The sequence below is a fragment of the Microcaecilia unicolor genome, chromosome 9 (assembly GCF_901765095.1).
Source record: "Microcaecilia unicolor chromosome 9, aMicUni1.1, whole genome shotgun sequence".
Classification (NCBI taxonomy): domain Eukaryota; kingdom Metazoa; phylum Chordata; class Amphibia; order Gymnophiona; family Siphonopidae; genus Microcaecilia; species Microcaecilia unicolor.
Window position 1 is genome coordinate 88513907 of NC_044039.1, and position 20247 is coordinate 88534153.

Consider the following 20247-nt stretch of genomic DNA (forward strand, 5'->3'; position numbering starts at 1 on the left):
TGGGGGGGGGGGGGGTGGCATTTGCCACCCCATAGCAACACTTATACATTATTGAGAGAAGGAAAAAACGACACTTTGAAAGAAATCATGAGGCAGAACAAGGGAGAGAAGCAAAGAGAAAGTAACAGCGCACATGCTATAAACTGAATAAAAAAAAACTAAAGAGTAAAACTTGTACCAGGTTCACTGAGATCTTGCTTTAGACTTTCTGGGTCATGTGTCACTGATTTTGATTGGAAACTGGTTTTGTCAAGAGCAGAAGTCTCCAAGCTTAGAAGAAAATCCACCTCTGGGTCCAAGCACTCAGCTTGCTGTTGACGATGACAAGATGCTTTCTGTGGGACTTGGCTTCTCCCATAGTCATCCACAGAAGAAGATGCAGAGTGGGCAAGGACATCACTGGTCTGACCTGCCCTGGGAAGTGAGCTTTGGAGCCCTGTGGCCAAACTCATCTGCTCCATCTTGGTTCTGATTTTCAACTCGGGCATCTCAGAAGGTATTTCTGCCTAAGGATGAAACAAACACAATCTTCTTTTGTAAACCTTTTCCAATCTTCCCCATAAACGAGATCACTGAATGTTCTTACAGACACCAAAATATGCAAGCACAAAGGATTGGCCATAAAAAAAATCAGAGAGAAATAAAGCAATAATTAGTAGTAGTAATGAGAAAGTAGACAGAAGTAAGGGCGAGAGAGACATGCAAACACACAAACAGTAAGAGACAGGCACAGAGGAACACAAAAAGACTTACAGGCACAAAGAGACAACAAGGGGTATAAGAAAACCATTTATAAGTAAAGCAGGAAAACTTTCATTGTAATATTTCTAGGTAAAAGTTAAAGGCAGTAGTTCCACTGTAACATTTGCAAGTTTAAAGTATATATCAAGAGCTTTGGTGTGACATTTGCAAACTGTAAAAAAAATTATATAAGATTTTTTTTTAATGCTAGGAGAAGCTATATTCTTTTTTTTTTTTTAACTTTCAATTTGTTTATTAAGTTTTAAACATTTTAACAAGAATATACTTGTTATTGAAATACAGCCATAATACAATTTATACAGAAGAAGCTATATTCTTTTTCTCTCCTTCAGGCACTGCACTGGATTTTGCTGTTGGCAACTTGAAAAGGTCTCCTGCCTAATTGGAGAGGATATTATAGTTTTCTTTCCATTTTTCTGTTTTTTAGGAGTATATCTTCCCCACCCTCTTTTTGTTTGTGTTCTTTAGAGAACATAACACATTCCTTTTGTTTGTCTCCTGGAGAAAATCAAGCTTTAATATTTATTTCTGAAAATGGATTCCTTATCAGCGGTATGTTGCACCAAACCTTACTGGGAGGAGGAGGGGTTTTTTTGTCAAATAGTTTTGTTGGCATTGGGGGACATGGCCTGGACACTATTTTATGTGCATTGCAGAACCTAACCTGGAATTCTGTCTAGAAGGCTTAGGCCGGAGAGCCATTTTGTCTGCATCTGAGGTCTAAACCACAATATAGATTCTCTGCTGAACCATGGACTGTTACACTGCAGTTGCATTAGGCTGTTTATGTGTGCAGAAGACCAAGGACTCTACTTATTTCACTTTCAAACCAGCTGAATCTAGCTGGACATTTCAGTTTGTAGGAAACTAAGAAATCTTTGAAGGGGGACATTGTTTATGTTGTTTCAGCTAGCTTAGAGACTTTATGAATATTTCAGTCACATCTGAAGTCCATGTGGAAAATACCTACTTGGTTGGTGGCACTGGAGCTGATCGAACCAATCACAAAGACTGTTTTAAAAAGTTTTGATAACAATACTGATGCTGAAACTTACTAATTGACTTTGCAGGGACAACAGACCGAGTTTGCTCTCTTTTACCATTCTTATGCAGTCTCCCTTTGGCATGATAAGTTGTATTGCTTCTTTGCTACATTGGCATTTGGCCATTTTCTTATTCCTACAGGCATTTGGCTAGAACACTAAAGGGCATATGAACTCTGAGCTGTCTTCTTTGATTGCCTGCCTGCAGTTAAACACTTCACTTAACGTTGTAATTTTCTGCATATCTTACCCTCTGCTTATTCTAAAATAAAGCAAGGCAATACCAGAGTTGCTGAACAATTATAATACCTATTATATAGTGTCAAAAATGCCTTAATAATTAGATAATGATGTTGTTGTAATGTGCTCATAATATAAGAAGGACCACCACAGATCCATAAAGTCCTCTGTATGTCCAAATGTAATTTATAATCATTGCACACAATGTTTTTAGCATTTTAACATAACATACATTGAAGCATTCAAATAGAAAGTGTCTTGGGTTCCTAAACATGCAAAACACGGTCTATGTCGGGACCAAAGAAGATAAGCAGAAACACATTTTTGTGTGTGTTAAAGTGTTTTTGGACTGAATGACATAGTTGCAAATGTTTATTTCAATGCTTCAATGTACATTATGTTAAAATGCAAAAAACATTAAGGGGTCCTTTTACTAAGCAGCGATAAGCAATAATGCATGCTTACTGCAAACTAAAAGACACTACCGCATGCCCTGCACTAATCAAGCAGCACAGAATAAATTGCCAAATGCTGCCCAATTAGCGCGGGAGCCCTTACCGCCTAGTAAATAGGTGGCAGTAAGGGCTCCCACGCTAATGGAGATGCGCTAATTGGGAAATTAGTGCTTGGGTATTAATAGAAAAAAAACTGCGGACATTTTACTGTTGTGCTAAAAGTGGCCTCAGCGCACAGGAAGCCCAAGCGCTAAAAACAGCGCAGCCCACTTTTTAGCGCAGCTTAGTAAAAGGGCCTCTAAGAGTGCAATGATTATAAATTATATCTGACAACAACATTATCATCTAATTATTAAGGCATTTTTGACACTATATAATAGGTAATCTAATGTTGAGCAACTATGTGGGATTCTCTTGCTTTAATATAGTGATTCTTTCCTCTAGAGTTTAGTTATTTTGATTGGACACATCTGCTTATTCTGGCATCTGTGCTCTCTGATAATACAAGTCAATGGGAGCCAGTAAGGAGACGCATTCCAGCCACCATCAAGGAACCAGAGACATTACTGGCTGCAGAGCTGCCACTAAAAGGTCGTGCGGCCTAGTTATGTAAACTCCACAGATAAGGGGTAATAGTTCAAGTGTGAGTCTAACCCAATTTATACCAATTATATTTTATTACAGAGCATTAGGAATTCTGTTTTATCTGTCTGAAATATGGATTCATCACCCAGACAATGTATTGCGTTAAGTTGTCACCAAAGAGCAAGGTTTGTTTCAGTAAAACTTCTTGTTTGTTAGGACGTAAGATGTGATGCAAAGAGTGGTCTTTCATTGATGATTGTCCCAAAGGATATGTAAACAAAACATCTTCCCATGTTCCTCCACCAAGAATGAACCCAGAGTTGACTCGGAACCTGGTCCATATATTGAAGACACACGAGTGGGTTTACATGGCAAATTAAGGGTTGGATTCACTAAGGCTTTTCTCTAATTTTGAAAGCTTAGCAATCAGTCACTGTAACATTTCAATGACAGCAGTCTTTTACCTTCTACAAAGCACATAAAGGGAATCCCAAGACAACAATGCAAGGAGTTACTGATGTCACATGGTGCGTCCAGCATTACTGGAATTTACTGTCACACAGAAATCCCCCAACAATTCAGGGAATTCCTAATGTTACATATTTTTCATTAGAGAGGGAAATTACTGTCAACTGATACGAACCAGCAAGCAAGGGCATCATTCAGATCACATGATATGTACCTGCATGCAGGACAGCAACTGATGTCACACGGCATGGCTCTGTAGTGAAATCGGCTACTAGTATCACTGTGTGTGTCAGCAGGTTAATGAGCTAATTGATGGCACACACAATATCCCAGCAACGAACAGAGCTGTTGATACCACACTCTCAGGAGGGAGGCAAATTAACAACACATTGTCTATTGTCATAACCTTGGAGAAGGGGAGTAATTATGCGACATGACAGCTCTCATTAAAAAACAAGTTAATGTACACGGCCTCTCCCAATGGGAAGGAGTGTTACCCATGCCAGATGGCATGCCCCCAGTGAGAAGAGATTACTGAGGAGAACAAAAATCAGGCAGCTGTGGAAATTCAAAGAAATGGAACAGGCCACATAAGGAATGTCAGCAATGACAAGAAGTCAGGAACCCAGGGCTGGAAAAAAAAGTCACAGAGATTCATAAGTAAAAACATTTATTCTTATCAATGTGATATTTAATGAATGAATTAATTTCACATGATGTAAAAAACTGTACCTGCACCAGCTGGGCCTCTACGTTCACTCTGAGGTATAGTGGGAGATCCTGCAAAGCCTGGACCAAGGACTGACAGTCCACCTGAAGACCAGAGATCTGAAATACAGCACAGTATAAATCAAAAAACACATGGGGAAAGCAAGCAAAGCATGGCTCATTTCTAATTTCTCTGCATCTAGGTGCATAGCAATTTGCAGGTTGGTATGGAAAATATGGGCAGTAGCTATTGGAAGCGGGCATTTTGTGGTAGCTTTTGGGGGGAGCGGGCAGTTCCGGAGGGTAGTTTTTCTTGGGAGGCGGAGCAATCGCAGTTAGGGGGGGGGGGGGGTACCTTAGAACAGGGAGAGGCAGTTTGAAAAGCAAAACTCTCCAATTCCTATGCCACTCTATGTAAGTCTCTATGCTACAGACATTTGACTCCTCCCAAAAAAGTGACCTGGGTCATTTTGGGGAGGGGGAGATTATTTCTCCATAATCCCTGGTTTGATCTGGCCAGTTTTTAAACTCGACGAGCCTCTTTACTGTTTTTTTTCCCCCCCACATGCCAGGTTTCATCCCATTCTGTTGTTATGTTATAAGGCAGTGGTTCCCAAACATTTTCAGTTCACAGCACCCTTCGTGTCCAAGCAATTTTTCGTGGCACCCCAACCTCCGCCCCCCCAGCCACAAAGGTATCCGTCCCCCCCCCCCCAGCCATACAGGTCTCTGCTCCCCGCTGCCCCCCCTCCCCTCCCGCTACACAGGTCTCCATCTTTTTATCTGCACAAATATATCAGTGCTAGGGTGTCCCTATAACCAACCCATCCAAATAATACACTGAATACGAATGGGAATGGAAACTACTGACCTATTGGCTTCAATTTTTTTACTTCATCCCGTCTCCTGTTTTCATTCGACCTCCTTAGCAGTTGCCTCTGAGTCCCGAATGTTGTCTACTCCCTGTCCCCATTGGACGTGACAGAAAAACAAAACAAAACACAAGTGCGGGGCCGCAGCAGCCTTCAGGCATGCGCTATCGGCTCTGCCCCTGCTGATGTCAACTTCCAGCTCCGGGGGCCGAGGACCAGCAGAACTGACAGCACATGCTTGAAGGCTGCTGCAGTCCTGTGCTTGCTTTTTTTGTTATTGTTTTTCTGCCGCTGCTGCGCTACTGTTTGCAGTGGTGGGTCGGGCGGGAGGGAGGTTAGGATTTGTCGCAACACCCCAGAGAAGTCGCTGCGTTCCACAGTTTGGGAAACGCTGGTGTAAGGTATTTATAACCCGTCAAATTCTCCCATAAGAGATTCAAGGCAAGGTAACAATTAAAAAAAAAAAAAAACAGCTAAACATTCATCACAAATTACAAAAACAAATATCATCAAAAGGCAAAAACTACAAAGACAGTACTAGCAATGATGATGAGAAAACAATGCATCTTTAGCATCGTCCGAAAAATTAAACAGACCTTCAAGACTATTGGTGCATAGCACCCTTCCCTTGTGTGTTGAGCCCCCCAAATCCCCCTAAAAACCCACTGCCCACAAGTCTACACCATTACTATAGCCCTAAGGGGTGAAGGGGGGCACCTACATGTGGGTACAGTGGGTTTGGGGGGGTTGGACGACTAAGCATTAAGCAGCACAATTGTAACAGGTAGGGGGGGGATGGGCCTGGGTCCACCTGCCTGAAGTCCACTGCACCCCCTAACAACTGCTCCAGGGACCTGCATACTACTGCCAGGGAGGTGGGTATGACATTTGAGGGTGAAAATAAAAAGTTGTGAAACATCATTTTTTGTGGTGGGAGGGGGTTAGTGACCACTGGGGGAGTCAGGGGAGGTCATCCCCGATTCCCTCTGGTCATTTAGGGCACTTTTTGGGGCCTTATTCGTGAAAAAACAGGGTCCAGGAAAAGTGCCCTAAATTCTAGCTACAAACGCATACTTTTTTTCCATTATCGGCGAAAGGCGCCCATCTCTGTTCGGGTGATAACCACGCCCCAGTCCCGCCTTCACCACGCCTCCAACACGCCCCCGTCAACTTTGTACGCTTCCGCGATGGAGTGCAGTTGAAAACATCCAAGTTCAGCTTTCGTTTTTGGGAGATAAACACCTATCTCCCGATTTAGGTCGCAATATAGGCGTTTTTGTCTTTCGATTATAAGCTGGATAGAATTCTGCCTAACTGAAATTAAAAGAAAAATTTCATCAGAATACGGCATTAGTTGTTCCCCAGGTTCCAAAGAAATCTGAGTGCTCATATAAATGTTATACAATAAAGGAGAAACAGGGGAACCCTGGGGCACACCACCAAGGGTTTGAAAAATTGCTGTCTTTCAAAACATTAAATTTCAGAGAGTTACTTTGCATCCAGACATTCTCAACCTCTTTTATTAATTCCTTCCACCTTCTCTTAGATTGGAAAGAATAAGGACTCTCTTGGCTTTAGTGGAAGTTCATGATCTGTCAGCATTCCAGCAAAAGTTATACACACACGGTCTCTTCAATTAAGCTGCAACATTTTAACAGATTTCTCATAGTATAATTAAAATGCTCAAATCTGCGTTAAATTGCAAAGTTGCTTGCTTATAACAAGTGTCTTCCATAGATAGATCACCAGTCACACAAATGGACGGTTACTACATCCGTCCTGTACAGAACATCCTTCAAGAGTACCAAGAACAGAAGTCTTTACTGAAAAAGATTAGTACTTCCTATATGGTAGCATCCTCAGCTAACTCGGTTTCCATTGATCAAGGTTACAAAAAGAGAGATTAACTCTGAATGTTTGCTGGTGACTTGCTGTCTTCATAGAACACCAACAGATAAGCAACTTCAATTTCTATGGAGACAAGCAAATCAGAAGTCGAACATACCCAGCACTACCCTAGCTCAGGATTGTTTTTAAACAGAAAGAAAAAAAAATAGAAAATACACGAATGGTAGAAATATTTCAGCTGGGCCACCATACTTTTTTTTTTTTTTATAAGAACCATTTTTGGTGGTGGAAATGAAAACGGTAACGGAATTCAAACATGCGTGGGATAAGCATAAAGGAATCCTGTGCCGAATGAATGGATCCTCAGGAGCTTAGTCAAGATCGGGAGGCGGGGATAGTGCTGGGCAGACTTATACGGTCTGTGCCAGAGCCGGTGGTGGGAAGCGGGACTGGTGGTTGGGAGGCAGGAATAGTGCTGGGCAGACTTATACGGTCTGTGCCAGAGCTGGTGGTTGGGAGGAGGGGCTGGTGGTTGGGAGGCGGGGATAGTGCTGGGCAGACTTATATGGTCTATGCCCTGAAGAGCACAGGTACAAATCAAAGTAGGGTATACACAAAAAGCAGCAAATATGAGTTATCTTGTTGGGCAGACTGGATGGACCATGCAGGTCTTTTTCTGCCGTCATCTACTATGTAACCAGAAAACAGGAAAGGCAACTCAAAACCACAAAAATGGGTCCTATTGAGGAGGAAGCTGGGCTCTAGAGATTGTAGTTAAGTAATAATAATATACAAATATGTGACCTGAACTTTACACTTCAGCTTTGCAAGCCACCTCAAGAAAGTATACAGTGGAATGCTGCAATTTATTGTATTTAAATTCAAAACAAAAAAATATACACTATACTGTATTCTGGAAACAGGTTTTTAACAAAGTTATGAAGATGATGTGATGAAAATTGGGTAGTTACAACACAGTACAGTACCTGTACTGCAGTGGCACAGCTACGGGTGGGCACAGACCCACCCAGCAGCAGCGCCTCACTTCTCGATCTCCCTCTCCTCTGCAAGTGGCCCAGCATCCGCACCCTTTCTGAATCCTCTCTGATGAACCTCAGAGGCTCCCAGCAATTAATCCTCACGGCCTGCACTGCCCTTGCAGGCTTCCCTCAGGAAATGACGTCAATGAGAGCAGGGATGCAGCAGTGGAAAGCTCTACCCTTTTGTTTTCTCCCCCAACTCCCACGTGGAAACGTTTCTACAGTACAGTTCTGTGTTTCTTTTTAACATTAAAATGCCGTCAAAGTGGAAAAGGTTGTTCTGTCATTAAAAGACAAAACGGACATTGTGGAGTTAAATAAGGGAGTGTTGGGGAAACAAATTGGAAGAATATTGTGTAGGAATATCAACAATATCTGACATAAAAAGACAAAGTGATGCTCTTGTCAACTACTTTTCGGTTCTTGAAAAAGAAGAAGGAGTTGTTCTGGAAAAACCATAAAAATGTCAGCTAATGAATGGCTACATAAAGCTTCATAGAACGGTTTCTCTGGAAACTGAAAACAAAATGCTACAAAATAATTCTGAATATTAACATATCTAGTTCTCCTTTTATTAAAATAGGATGTCTAAAGAATGTAGGACATTATTTAAATATAATATAATGCTAAGACTGAAAAGCCTGTTGATATGTAAAACTATCTTTTTCATGGTTAACATTTTTGAATAATTTTTTTAGCAAAATTCACAACAAATTAAACATCCTGTCACAGTCAAAGTGCAACTTTTGTATGTCATATTGCATAACAGATTAGGCTCAATTAAAATGTTGATACAATAGAACACTGTTCAATCCTTAATATGAGATGCAGCACAACAAATTTTACTACACTTGGGAATGTCCCGTGCAAGCCATTTCTCTCCTGTCTCTAATAACGGAAACTAATAAAAAAAAAAAAAAAAAAGACAGCCTATTGAACAGCTACCAAAACACAAATTTAAAAATTCAATTGTAAGTATAGTTGTACCACATGAAATATCTGTCTCATACATCACAAGCTGCAATGTCAAGCATGCAGTTCACTGTAGAACACAAACTGCACAAGCAAACCAGCTGCATCCGGAAGGCGGTACCTTTTTCACAACATTCTCCGACATGTACCACAGCTTGTCCTCTTTAGCTGACCACTTCCATTTATTTCCCACTGTCCAGAGTACTAGTGAAACTAAAGTGATTGGAGACTGGGTTTTAGTTCAAAATGCCGAGGAACTGTTTCCTGGAGAAATCACTTAATATCATCGGTGAGGAATATGAATTGAACGTTATGGTTAAGATGTTAATTTTGCTAAAAAATTATTTTAAAAGATAATGTTTCACATGTCTACAGGCTCTTCAGTCTTAGCATTATATTAAAATTAAATAATGTCGTACATTCTTTAGACATTTAATAAGGACAACTAGATAGGTTAATATTCAGAATTATTTTTTACCATTTTTGTTACAGTTTCCAGAGAATCACCAGTGACTAGTGAAATGTATGAACTGAACTTTAATGGAACAAAAGATTAGACTGACCCCTTATGTAGCCACGGCCCTGAGGTCATGCATCTTTAAGTGCTATTCTAATGTTACGCCTTGGCAGGTCTAACTGCTACTCAATCAAAGACTGCATTCTTTTTCATTGTGGAACCCATCCTGATAGGATCAAATCAAACAGAAAGGTGGATGGACTTCCTGGCTTTAGACTGCTCCAAGTAGAAGGCACAGCTCTCTTGCGATCCAATATATAAAGTGCAGCATCTCCTTTATGCAAATGGGTGAGTGAAGAACTTCAAGACATGTTGAATACATTATACAACCATCATCACATATTACGCAAATTTAACCAAGAAGGTTAAAACCACAAATCACTGAGGGCAGACATTTGCAGAGTTTTACATTACCTGTTTATTAGATGAATACTCTGCTTCCCACTCCTTCTCCTCAGCCAGTCGAAACTGAGCAAAGGAATCACCTGCAATTCAAAGGAAATCATCATCTTTAGTATTTGTTATTTCAGCAAGGCTTTTGACTCCCTAACAAATTAAATAGTTTCAAACAAGTGGAGGAAGCATAGCATGACTCACGGAATTCTTTACAACCCTTCTGCATGTAAATGTGTGTGTTCATAGGGGGAACGGTTTGTTTACATCTGTATGAGTGTTTGTGTCTTGATAAATATTTGTGTGTCTGTGATCAGGAGAGATGAGAGGGGAAAACAGTTTTAAAAGTGCAATTCCTTAATCATCACATTGCAGTGAGTCAGTATATGTATAGCGTAGCTACTTTCCCATAGAAATATACTGGGGCATTTTTTGGAAGGGGTTCATTTTTCTTGTCCCCCACCATCACTTCTACAGCACAAAATCTTCTTCCACATTATCACTTCCCTCTCCTGTGACTACAGCCAAGGAAGTTAGACTGAGAACAGGAGACGGTATGAGGCTTACTTATACTTATTTGACAGCGTTTTAATTTATTTGAAAGCTTCCCATATGTAGATATAAATATCATGAAATACAAACTAAGTATCATTAAAACAGCTTCAAAAATTATTGTAGCTGGTAGAAATAGCACTAATAAAGGCTGTATTTTGTGCTCATTTTTTTACCCTGTTCTATACAATACAGTAATACATAGCCAAATTTCAGTGAGGATATCCTGTTTACTGATGGATTGACCTTTCTGCAATCGCTATTGAAATATTAAACAGCTTTGAATCTGTTTAAAAGAAGAAACAGTCCAAGCCCAAAACTCATCAAGCAATTAAGCGATACGTCAAGGACTCAATTATTTAAAAGACTGACTGAATCCCACACTATATCTCCTCCCAAAAGGATTTTTAAATGAGGACATATAGCATATGGGGAAGAGTGACAGCTCCAAGTTTGACAGGACCAACAGTGGCCTTGACAATCCTTTATGACTTTGGCTACCTTAATAGGTGTCCAAATAGCTTTATATGCTAGAAGTATGGTATAATGTCTGAGTCAGGAAGACCAATCAGATACATCTAATAGTCTTTGTCCAGAAAGTAGCTCATTGAGCAGCGGTTAGTTTCCAAAAGCATCACTTTCCTAAACCTTTTGCGTGTCCAATATTTTTGACCTTTCCTCACCCTGTTAAAATTTTATATTTGGGACTGCACCTTTACCCGATAGTAGCTTGCAACAAATATCACTCACAGACCAGGCATCATCCCATCTTTCCTCAATTCTACGGTAGTAGGAGGACAGGCACTGCAACAACTGACGCTATTGAAAAAAATACCTCACGAAGTTCAAATTCCTGTTACTTTCAAAAAAACGTTTAACTTGTACCTCTCAAGACCTGCCCAACCCTCCATATACCTGATCTTTGCCACAGACACCAATTAATTGGGTCTTAATTTATCTTCACCAGCTTATTCTATAGTCATCTGAAGGAAAGTATCTCCTGAGTTTGTGCAATGAATGCTGAAAAGCTGATAACATAGCCATCAAAAGTGGATATGGGAGAAGTGATGTCACAGCTATGGATGGATGCTTTAATCCAGAGCTCTACTGGAGTGGTACTAAAATTACTTAATTTCCCTCAAAAATTGGCACTCAGTTAGTGTGCAGAGGAGACAGGATGGCACCCTAGAAAGAAGAACACTTAGCCGCTTCCCTCTACAATGCCTAAGAAGCGTCGCGGGAGAGTTCATCCTGCGGCTTCCATGGTTTCTACTTCTTTACCTAGATTTGTTCAAACTACCCTCAAGGGTTTCACGATCGTAACATCTAACGGGGACCAGTGGATCTAACTCCTTCCCCTGCGCGTGCATACACTCCACCTCCCGACCTCTGCACCTCCATGTACCTTTACAATAAGGTGGAAGCAGTAGCAACAGCTTCCTCCTCTTACCTCGGGCTTGCCTGGAACAAAGTGGCGGCACCCAGACCCTGTTCAGTGCATTCTAGGATGCACTGGGTGGGGCTAAACACCATATAAGAAAAACAACTCCTTTTATGGTGTTTAGCCCCACCCAGTGCATTCCAGAATGCACTGAGCAGGGCCTGTGCACCGCCATTTTGTTCTGGGCGTGCCCGAGGGAGGAGCTGTTGCTCCTGCCTCCACCTTGTTGTAAAGATACAGGGAGGGGGTGGGGGGGTCTGTGCATGCGTGGAGTAATGGGTCCAGTCCACTGGACCGCCATGGAAAATGCTTTACTGTGTATTGTGTTGACAATGTAATGTAGCATGCTATGTCATAATTTGTATTGTTTTTTGGAATATTTTTACTGCTGTAATTGTCTACTGCTTATGTTTGACTTATTCATGCTGTACACCACCTTGAGTGAATTCCTTCAAAAAGGCGGTAAATAAATCCTAATAAATACATAAATAAACAAACAAACAAACATCTATCTGTTTAAGCTCCAGAGAAATCTGATGCAATTCATTTGGGAGGGAAAATGCCACGACTGTCGAAAATCCTGTCAACTTTGATGGCAGGGTGGTATTGTCAATTAATGGACTGAGAGGTATAAGCGGAGAAGATAGCTGTCAAAAACTGCAGCTTAGTTTTTCACATTTTGCCTTAAAGCATTTATTGTGGCTTTTGGAGTTGCCCAAGGCATATGCTCAATCTCTTAGCAGCCCTTTTACAAAACATCTTTTGCACATTTGGAGCACGTAAGAACAACTTTGGGGCTACAGAATAGGGTGTCTTCTTTGGCGCCCATCCAATTTGAACCCACTTTTTTGGAGGGCAACTAGGGGTTCATTTGCTCATTGGGGTCGCATGAGATTAACAAGATTTAGACAACTCCTAGATGTTGAGGATTTCTTAATCTTTGAAGAGCTTTGGGAGAAATATCATATAGGTTCTAGGACATCTTTCCATATCTACAGGTCAAGCATTATATGTTAACCAAAAGGGTGGTTGCATAATGATCTTGATGACACTGAACACCCAGAAAATTTATGGTTGGTGTTGGGGGTATTTAAGCAACAATTATTTACAAATTTTTGAGGGGTACAGAATTCTACTGATACAAATTCATGGTACAATGGGAGAGAGATTTAGGAGGTGAACTTAGTATGGGGGCGTGGAAGACTGTTTTTAGGGAAATTCAACCAGCCTCTCTTTTGTTTTAATTAAAGAAACATCATGCTGTAGCATATAGGATCCCTTTTAAGTACTTATCTATCATCACCCACCAGATCCCACAGTCAAGTTTACCTTTATTTCTTTTTATCTCCCCACCCTCATGTCCCTCGGTATCTCCTCTATCCTCTCATTAACACCTTCTAGTTGTACCTTCTCTCTGTCATATCCATCTTAATTATATTAAGAATTCCTGCTTTAGCGCCATTACTCCTCACTCTGGAACTCGCTTCCACTTTATGTTAGAACTGAATCCTCTTTTCAGAAATGTAAAAGTCTTCAAGACTAACCTTTCCGTTCAGGCCTTTCCACAACTTTAGTCTAATCCTCCCTATTTGAGCCTGGTCCCTGTTTGTCTGTTTGCTCTAAATAACATAAGACTTTGTGTTTTTGCTTTTCCCTTACCCCATTACTCTTTTTTCCTTGTTGGATTTGCAAAGCTTTATCCTCTTGTTAAAGTTCTAATTGATTTCGTTTTGTCTCCATTGTCCAGTTTGTATTCCTCTCCGTATGGAAAAGTGGGGTTACATGATCACATTTCTTGGTGTAGTGAATCATTTTAACCATAGTATTTCATATTAGTTGAAGATGTAGAATTTCTTTCGCCGAGAGACCACAGAATAAATCACTGCAATAATCTAAATGTGTAAGAACTAAAGCTATAGCTTAGTTCACCTGATTGAAATAGGTGGTGGATAGAACGGATCAGTTTGAAAAAGAATTTTTGCATTAAGGGACTGATATGTGAATGAAAGGACAGTTCAGTGTCTAAGCTAACACCCAATATCTTAAGTGCAAAAACAAAAAGAATTGGTACACCATTAATAGCAATGGAATGTGATAGAATTGTAAAAAAAAAAAAAAATCATTGCTTTCAATTTATCTAGGTTGAGATGCATTTTGTGTGTTAGAACCTAGTTAGCTATTAATTGCTAACTTTTCATTGATTGAGATAATACTTTTGAGAGCCTGAAGGATCAAATGTAGTCATTAGTTGAATATCATCTGTGTACACAAATGGTGTGAAGTCCACAGACTGGATCAGACTAGGCAATGGTGACAAAAAATTTTAAATGTAATTGGTGCTAAAATGGAACCTTGTGGTACTCCAGAAGTATAGTTGAATATTTAAGAACAGATATTATTCCATTGGTCAATGTATGTTCTAGCAGAAAGTTAAAAGACTTAAACCACTGAAGAGTACTGCCAGAAAATCCAATATCCTCCTGAAGTTGATGATGGAGCAAAGGATGGACTATGAAGTTAAATGCTGTAGAGAGGTCGAAAGATAGCAGAAGTACATGTTTGTTTTATCAACATGAGTATAAATGCACAATGGTAAGACCAAGCAAAGCGGTCTCTGTATTATGACGACTCCTTAACCCAGACTTATGTGGGAGTAGGACATTAGTTTGTTCCAATAATTAGTCAGTTGCTTGGCTACTAAAAATTCTGCAATTTTGGAGACAAAGGAAGATTAGCTACTGGACGATAGTTGGTCAACAAAGATGAGTCAGCTTTAGAATCTTTTAGTTTTGAACATATATGGACTATTTTCCATAGGCTGAGGACAGTTTCTAGCTCTAAACTATGAGAGATCATCATATGAAGAAATGCTATCAAGAATGTATAGAGGTCAGACCCTCTGCAAGTGAAAGGACAGGTTTTTTGGGTTTTTTTGTTGTGTTAATAGGATAGAATAAAAAGGGTGTGAAACAGAATAAAGGAGTCAATAGCTTATCAGGAAAATATTAAGAGCAGGACACAAGTAACCTCAGTTACCAATCAAACCAAGTCTGAAAATGCCCAGTGCAACTCTCAGTTCACAAGGTAAACTTAGGTTCAGGAAGTATTTTTTCACAGAGAGAGTGGTGGATACTGTGAGGAATGGGTTGATAAGCAGAAGCGGAAGGGGAGAAAAGGGGCCCTGCTTCCATGTAGAGGGGAAGAGGGGAAAGAGGGTGACTACAGAAACTACCGATCCCAGAAGGCCGCGCAAAGTAAAGGGGGGGAAGAGAGGGGAAACTACAAGTCCCAGAAGCCTGAGTTGAGCAGGAAACAGGAGGTGGAGGACTTGCCTTCGCAGAGAAGCAAGGGGGAGGAGGCTGATTGGGAAATGAAGTCTGAGGAAGGGAATGAGGAACACCTGCTGGGGGAGGGAGGGGCTGAGCATATGGACTGGCAAGAGGGAGAAGGAGGGGGGGAACAAGAGGAGATGGATATCTCAGCTTTTGCTCGGGGGCCAGGAGGGGACCAAAGGAAAGTAAGTCCTGGAAAACAGACTGTATGAGTGCTAACCCTGTGTGGGTGGTTGTCAGGAGTGAGTGCTGACAAATGAGGGAGGTGGGTCTCTAGGTTTAGCTGACAAGGAACTGCTAGAACCTAGGGGAACTCATACAGCAGCGGGAAAGTTTGCAACAAGATAGCATTTGAACTTGAGAACTGAACTTTGGATTAGAACTCTATAGGGGGGAGAGAAATGAACTGAAGGGGCCTGTGCCAGGAACAGGACCCGTATAGAAGCATTGTTCACTTGGGAGCCTGGCTGGAGAGAAGCCAGGGAGCCGATAGACCTGGTTGCTGGCCTAAAACAACTTTGCAGGCGTGATCTGCTAAAAGTAGATGACGGCCTGCACCTGAGGGAAAGAACTACTGTCCCGCAGGACCAAGGGGGAGGAAGGGGAGAACGGACACAGGGGGTCCCAGTAGACGGAACTGTTTTCTTTTGGCTACCCAAAGAGGAGTATCTTTTTCAGTAGCCCGCCAGTCCTGGAACTGATTGACGGACTTCAGGCGGGAGTGAACTCAGCAGAGGAAGCATGATCTGTGTTTGAATACCAGCAAGGAGGATTACTAGCAGTGCGGAGGTGATTCCCGGATCAGGGCAAGGAGGAGGCAACACCTCGAGCGGTGGACCAGTACTGAGGTGACAATACTTGGAATGCCCTCCTGCGTGAGGTGATGGAGATGAAAACGTTAACAGAATTCAAAAATGTGAAGGATAAACATAAAGGAATCCTGTTCTGAAGGAAGGGATCCTCAGAAGCTTAGCTGAGATTGGGTGGCAGAGCCGGTGGTGGGAGGCGGAGCTAGTACTGGGCAGACTGCTACGGTCTGTGCCCTGAAAATGACAGATACAAATCAAGGTCAGGTATACACATAAAGTAGCACATATGAGTTTATCTTGTTGGGCAGACTGGATGGACCGTGCGGGTCTTTCTCTGCCGTCATCTACTATGTTACTATCCAGCTCATAATCGAAAATGATCGCCGGCCATTTCCCGACACAAATCGGGAGATGGCCGGCGATCTGGGAAAAGCGGCGAAATCGATATAATCGAAAGCTGCTTTTTTTGACAGCATCGCCACTTTCCCGTCGCCTCGCCGGCGAAAGTTCAAAGGGGCGTGTCGGCGAAGTGACCCCTAGGGAGCCCGGTTCGTGTCCTGCCATGTCAGGGGGGCCAGTGCACTAAAAATGCTGGCTCCTCCCACGGCCACATGCCTTGGATTTGGCCAGGGTTTGAGATGACCGACATAACTTTCCATTATCGCTAAAAAAAACGAAGCCACCCATCTCAAACCCCGGCCAAATCCAAGGCATTTGGCTGGCCGGAACTGTATTATCGAAACAAAAGATGGCCGGCCATCTTTTTCGAAAATACAGGTCTGGCCAGCTGTTTGCGGCACCGCCAAAATACATCACTGGCCATGAATTTCGCCAGCGCCGTTCGATTATTCCCCTCTATGTTACTCTGTAATACTTCACAATTTTTGATGGGATAGGCAGGGGTAGCTTAACTCAATCTGCTACCTAAGGCAAAGGATCAGCTGTTGCTGTCCCTCACCACCCACCACCCTCCCCCCCCCCCCCCCCGACCACTCACAGTCTCCTCTTCCTAGCCCTGCAGCAGCAATAAGCCGAACGATAAACATGGGGCCTCCGAGATACATGCACACCTCCAAGGCCCTGCCAATCATGTTCCTGTTGATGCAAAAGTGTGCATCAGAGGGGGCATCAGAGGGGGCATAACCGGCAGGGCTGTGGAGTTGTGCATGGGCCATGTGTTTATCATTTCGCTTTTTACCACAGTAGGAGTGGTGAGAGGTGGCAGTGGCAGCTGAAAGGCAGCCATTAGGAAGTTTCTGCTAGCGAGGAAGTCACTGCTGAAGTGGTTGAGGGCGCTTCATGCCGCTCCAAATATTCTGCCACCTGAAGTGACAGCCTCACTTCACCTAATGATAGGGCTGCCCCAGGAATAGGGTCATGTGGGGATGTGATTCATTTTAACAAACGAAGGGTATCCAGGACTATTTCCATACTTGGTTTGTTAAAAGTTGACAGCTTATTTAATAATAATTAAGAGTGTGCCAAGAGAGGTACAGACAGGTTTTGTATGTCGTGTGAGCACTATATCAAGTACAACTACATAAAGGGTGAGATTCTTCCCAGACACTCCTTAAAGGAGGTCAAAGAAAGTCCCAGCACCTTACGCATCAGAATCAAACTCCATTCAGGACAGGACAAAGGCACAAGAGTGCACATAGTGTCCATTCCAGAGAAACTTTCAAGCAGATTTGAAACCAAGCTCCTTCTAGAGAGCATCCTAGTCAATAGGCTGGTATCTGGCATTGTTATCTAAGTGAGGGCTTCAAGGTCAGCATCTCAAAAAGTTCAATATCCTCAAATTATTCGCTCTAACAGAGTTTTCTAAATTTTCTAATTGAGTGTGCATTAAAAGATTATCCTTAACTGATGAGGCAACTACTGCTTAGGAAGAAACCATTTGAGATTCCAATTTCTCCACATTATTTTGAAGGACATTAAAACTTTTCTTCATGTTCAGCCAGTTTATCAACAGATTCATGAGAGAATTTGCTAAACACAAATTCTTGTTGTCTGGTTATAGCCTCAAAAAAATCTTTCAAAGAAATATCCTGGTTAGATTTAGAAGAATCCGTCAGAAACTGATAAGATGCCAATTCTTTCATAACTGAAGTAGATCTCGAACTCTTCTGAAAGCTTCCAAATACATCAACCAAACCAGCGGTATTAACAGGCAATTCAGAAACAGTTAGTCTTCTCTTTTGATGGAGTACAGTTGCTTTCTGAAAACACTGCTGGTTGCAAGGGTGGGATAGGACCCCCAGAAGAGAGGTGTCGGAAGAAAGAGTACTCACAGTAGTAGAAGCGATGTTATTCAATACCGTCGCAATTGCCGGCTGCAAATGTAGGTCCATAGGGCCTTTAACTACAAGTGGCACTGGAACAATCTTACCTCCTCCTTTCCTCTTCCTCATCAGAGTGGAGCAGAATATCACGGGACGGGCTGCCTGCAAACAGTTGGTATAAGCAGGGCTTCAGACATCACCGGTTCCTGATAAGGCGTCCAAACCAATGCCTGCAGTTGCCGGTGCTCTCAGCTGTTCCTCCAAGCTGCAGGAAGGGCTGCCTTTCAAGTTAAATCTTAGAAAATTAGGCTGAAAAGAAACCAGAAGGGAGTGGGGGTGGGGAATCTCAGACTCGTCCGAGTTATCCCCTTCCACCAAGGCCTGCATCCTGAAGCATGTCCCAAAAAGTACCTTGGGTTTTGGTCTGAGCCAGTAAGAAAAGACCAGAATTTCAGCCTCGCACTCCTTAAGAAACACTGCTACCAGCGTGAACACTCAGCCTCTAACCCAAACTCCCCTGGGATTAGCCGATGAAAATAATTATCCCTGTCTCCTTGTGGTAGAGATGCATTCTTTGTGGTAGAGGTGCATACTCCCACCTGTTTCCACCAGAGTAGCCTGGAACAAATGCTGTAGAGAGGTGAAGAAGCAGCTTCCCATCCAATTATTTAAACCCTTTCAGAGGAAAAGAAGAAAACAGTGAACAAGGAAAAGGAGGAGGGTGCGGGAAGAACTCAAGACTCCAATGAGTACCATCCTTGATCCATATCAAAATACTCTGCAAAATCTACTCTCCAAAACCTAAGTACGGGAGAACAGGTAAAATTAAGAGCAAACTCAACAACATTTGACAAAGCTCCTGGTCCACACAGACAATACAGTGTGCTGATGTATTGTGACTCCAGGTTAATGTAATGCCTTTTAATGAGAAAGGATTCAGATTATACAGATTATATAGTGTGAATTCTGCTGTCACACATCAATGAAAAACACCTCCCGAGATGTTTCCAAAATTACCTGTTCTTCCAAATTACCACACACTTACAAGAACACCAACTATATTATTACAAATTAGTAATAAATCTAGCAAAGAAGAGAAAAAGGTTCCCTACCTGCAGAGCTGAGTAAGACACTGAAGTCTGCCCCTCTCCGTGACTCTCCACCCTCTGCAGACAACTCCTCCTCTGTGTCTTTGTAGCGAGACCAGTTAGAAACAATCTTTCTTCGAGCATATCCACCCAACTCATCCTCCTCATCAGGTTTAGGAGCTTCATCGATGACCTAAAAAAAAAAAAAACAGGCATAAAACAATCAAGACTATAAATAAAGTATCCCAAACTAATAATTTTCATAAAATAGGTCCTTGTTGAAAGTGTACCAAAGCACTGCACTTACAAGCAGGTACAAATTCAAGGCCTTTTTTTTTTTTACAAAGCTACTAGCAATTCCCGCACAGCAAACAAGAGGAAGTGCTTCCTCTCACTTACTATGCAGGAATTGCTAGCGCGGCTTTGTAAAAGAGGCCCTCAGAGGTTTAACACAGAAAAACAAAACGGGACAGAGAGAGGCCAGGAGACAAGGTAATCACAGAACTTCTATTCAGGAAGCCCTAGATGTACTTTTGCAGCACATTTTGTTGGAACAAGCATGACAATGGAGGGAACACATGTAATGGATCACAAGCAGCAGACCAAAAAAGTCTTCTGCAGAAACTAAGCCAAGAAGTCCCAAAGCCAAAATCAGTCAAGTTTCAGCACCAAACATGCACTGAGACAATCTTTCATAAAATCTTAAAAAAATATAAAACATCAGAAATACATTAAATGCATTTAAACATTTTTCATTTGTAATATTTCTTTTTATTTAAGGCACAACCAGTGCATATCTTAAACCACTCAAATCACACAAAGATTAGTGCAAAGCCATGG

At 41.8% G+C, this 20247-nt stretch overlaps 1 protein-coding gene across 1 annotated transcript in view; it reads right to left on the minus strand.

The window, feature by feature from the left end:
- AVEN (apoptosis and caspase activation inhibitor) overlaps nucleotides 1-20247 on the minus strand; it is a 36353-nt gene that overhangs the window by 4623 nt on the left and 11483 nt on the right. The window contains exons 2-5 of the mRNA XM_030214351.1: nucleotides 19432-19600; nucleotides 9925-9995; nucleotides 4286-4381; nucleotides 179-506 (exon numbers count right to left, since the gene is read on the minus strand). Coding sequence (XP_030070211.1) covers nucleotides 179-506; nucleotides 4286-4381; nucleotides 9925-9995; nucleotides 19432-19600 — 664 coding nt within the window. The remainder of the gene's footprint in view (nucleotides 1-178; nucleotides 507-4285; nucleotides 4382-9924; nucleotides 9996-19431; nucleotides 19601-20247) is intronic.